General features: G+C 43.0%; 1 protein-coding gene across 1 annotated transcript; it reads left to right on the top strand.

Annotated features, from left to right (window-relative positions):
- LOC126696268 (uncharacterized) lies at nt 1-729 on the top strand. Its single transcript, XM_050393036.1, has 2 exons — nt 1-296; nt 528-729. The coding sequence occupies exons 1-2, from the start codon at nt 1-3 to the stop codon at nt 727-729; spliced, it is 498 nt and encodes a 165-aa protein (XP_050248993.1).
- Nucleotides 730-2,386: the final 1,657 nt, after the last annotated feature.

Below are 2,386 nucleotides of genomic sequence, written 5' to 3'. Positions count from 1 at the left end.
ATGACATCGATCGTATCTTTCCTCCAAGATAGACACCTCCTTCAGGATGCCGAGGAAGACAAGAAGATCCAGAAGAGGGCATCCAGATTTACAATCCTAAATGACGTCTTATACAAAAGTGGTTTCTCCATACCTTACTTGAAGTGTGTCAATGAAGAGGAAGCCAAGTACATCCTGGAAGAAATCCATGCTGGCCCTAGATCCTTGGTGAGCAAGGTCATTCGAACAGGTTATTTCTGGCCTACAATGCAGATGGATGCAGTAGAGCTCGTCAAAAAGTGTGACAAGTGTCAAAGGTTCGGAAATGTCTAGTGACTTCCAGCAGAGAGACTGACAACGATAGCATCCCCGTGGCCATTTGCACAATAGGGAATCAACATCATCGGCCCGCTGCCCCAAGGTAAAGGTCAGGTAAAATTTCTACTAGTTACTATTGATTACTTCACAAAGTGGGTCGAAGCAAAGGCACTAGCAACCATCACTGAAGCAAGAATTCGGAGTTTCGTGTGGAAGAATATAATTTGCAGGTTTGAGATTCCAAGGACGATCATATCAGATAATGGGCGGCAGTTGAACAGCCAGGGCTTCAGGGACTTCTGTTCAGGCCTAGGCATCAAAAACCAGATCTTATCCCCAGGGCATCCACAAGCGAATGGACAGACGGAGGTGACGAATTGGACACTACTTAAGATAATCAGAGCTAAGCTAGACGACACGAAGGGTGCCTAGCCAGAAGAATTACCCAACATCTTGTGGGCCTACAGGACCACGACAAGTACCCCAATTGGAGAAACCCCCTTCAGACTCACCTATGGCACTGAAGCAGTAATCCCGGTCGAGGTAGGAGTAGCAAGCATCAGGCAAGAGGTTTTGCATGAAGAAGACAACGACGAACAGCTATGAATCAACCTGGATTGTCTAGACGAAGTAAGAGACAAAGCTTCCAACAGAATGACGAAATACCAACAAAAGATGGCCGAATACTACAATAAGAGGTAAAGCTCATACGACTTGACATAGGCGACCTCGTTCTATGCAAGGTCACCACAACAACTAGAGACTCTGCCCAAGGAAAGCTTGGTCCCACATGGGAAGGACCCTACCGAGTCATCCGCTACTCCAGGCAAGGCAGCTATCACCTAGAAACCCTAGATGGACAGAAGCTCTCGCGGCCATGGAACATTGAACACTTGAAGAAATACTACCAATAGACGTAACAAATAAATGTATTCATTCCTGAAATTAATGAAAGAATTATTCAACTAATGCCTTCGTGAGAGCAGGTCTAATCAACTGTAAAATCAAAAATGGTTAAGTAACAAGATTCCGCCTTGACGGATGTAAGTTACTGGCAAAGCCACAAACATGACAAGATCCCTTAAATGGGTGTAAGTCACAAAATAAAATGGCTAAGTAACAAGATTCCACCTTGACGGACGTAAGTTACTAATGAAGCCACAAACATGACAAGATCCCTTAAATGGGTGTAAGTCACAAGATAAAATGGATTCCGCCTTGATAGAGGTAAGTTACTGACGACGCCATATGCACGACAAAGTCCCTAAGAGGATATAAACCCAAAAAAAAAAAATAAATAAATAAAATGAGGACAAGAACCTTGCAACAAATCAAAACAAAGCTCAGGCTGAATCTGAGCTCCCTACCAGTTCACCAAGACCCCTGACGAGATCCCTTGAAGAGGTGCAAGTTGCAGGAAATCAACTAAGTAGCAGAATTCGCGCAAACAAGAAGAAAATCACTGACGAAGAAAAAGGAAAGTTACAACTAAAAATTTTGTTAAGTACAAAGCGTGGACGAATGTAAGACATCGCAAGCATATGACGAACCAGAAAGTGAGCAATTACAAATGCAAGTACACAGCCATAAATTTAATTAAAGCCCAAAAACAACGGGCAGTTACCATTGTTTTCACATCTAAAGGCCCATAAACACTTGGCTAAAAATATTGTTCTCAAGATAGATTAAAAGGAAATTGTTATAAAATTATATTTATAAAAAGCCCAAAACATAACGGGCACCCAAAGAAACAAAAGAGAAAAGAAAACTTTCATAAGTATTAGGTTCAAGCGTCAGCTGCAACATCGTCAGTGGCAGGGGCATTCTCAGGGGCATCAGTCTCAGTAGTCGAAGATTGGGCGGCCTTTTCAACAACCATCTCCTGGTCTACCTCCTTCAAGTCTAGTTTCTCCAAGTCTACTCCAGAGGGGTGCTTGATGAAGTATCTCCTCAAAAGCTCGAACCCCTTGAAGTAATAGCTGAAGAGCACAGTGTTGTACTCTTCAATTTGCTGAAATCCCTTAACGGCCTTGGCAACAATGCCTTTGATCTTCTCCCTGGCGATTGCAAGTTGCTTGTCTTTCTCCAA

Source organism: Quercus robur, chromosome 8, assembly GCF_932294415.1.
Source record: "Quercus robur chromosome 8, dhQueRobu3.1, whole genome shotgun sequence".
NCBI lineage: Eukaryota > Viridiplantae > Streptophyta > Magnoliopsida > Fagales > Fagaceae > Quercus > Quercus robur.
Note: the sequence above shows the minus strand (reverse complement) of the source record. Positions and strands in the feature narration are given on the sequence as shown.

Excerpts from the sequence above, each read along its gene's own strand:
- LOC126696268 (XM_050393036.1), top strand. The coding sequence starts at position 1 with ATGACATCGATCGTATCTTTCCTCCAAGATAGACACCTCCTTCAGGAT. Across the intron at positions 297-527 it reads AAGTGTGACAAGTGTCAAAG|GTTTGAGATTCCAAGGACGA; the intron begins GTTCGGAAATGT and ends TATAATTTGCAG.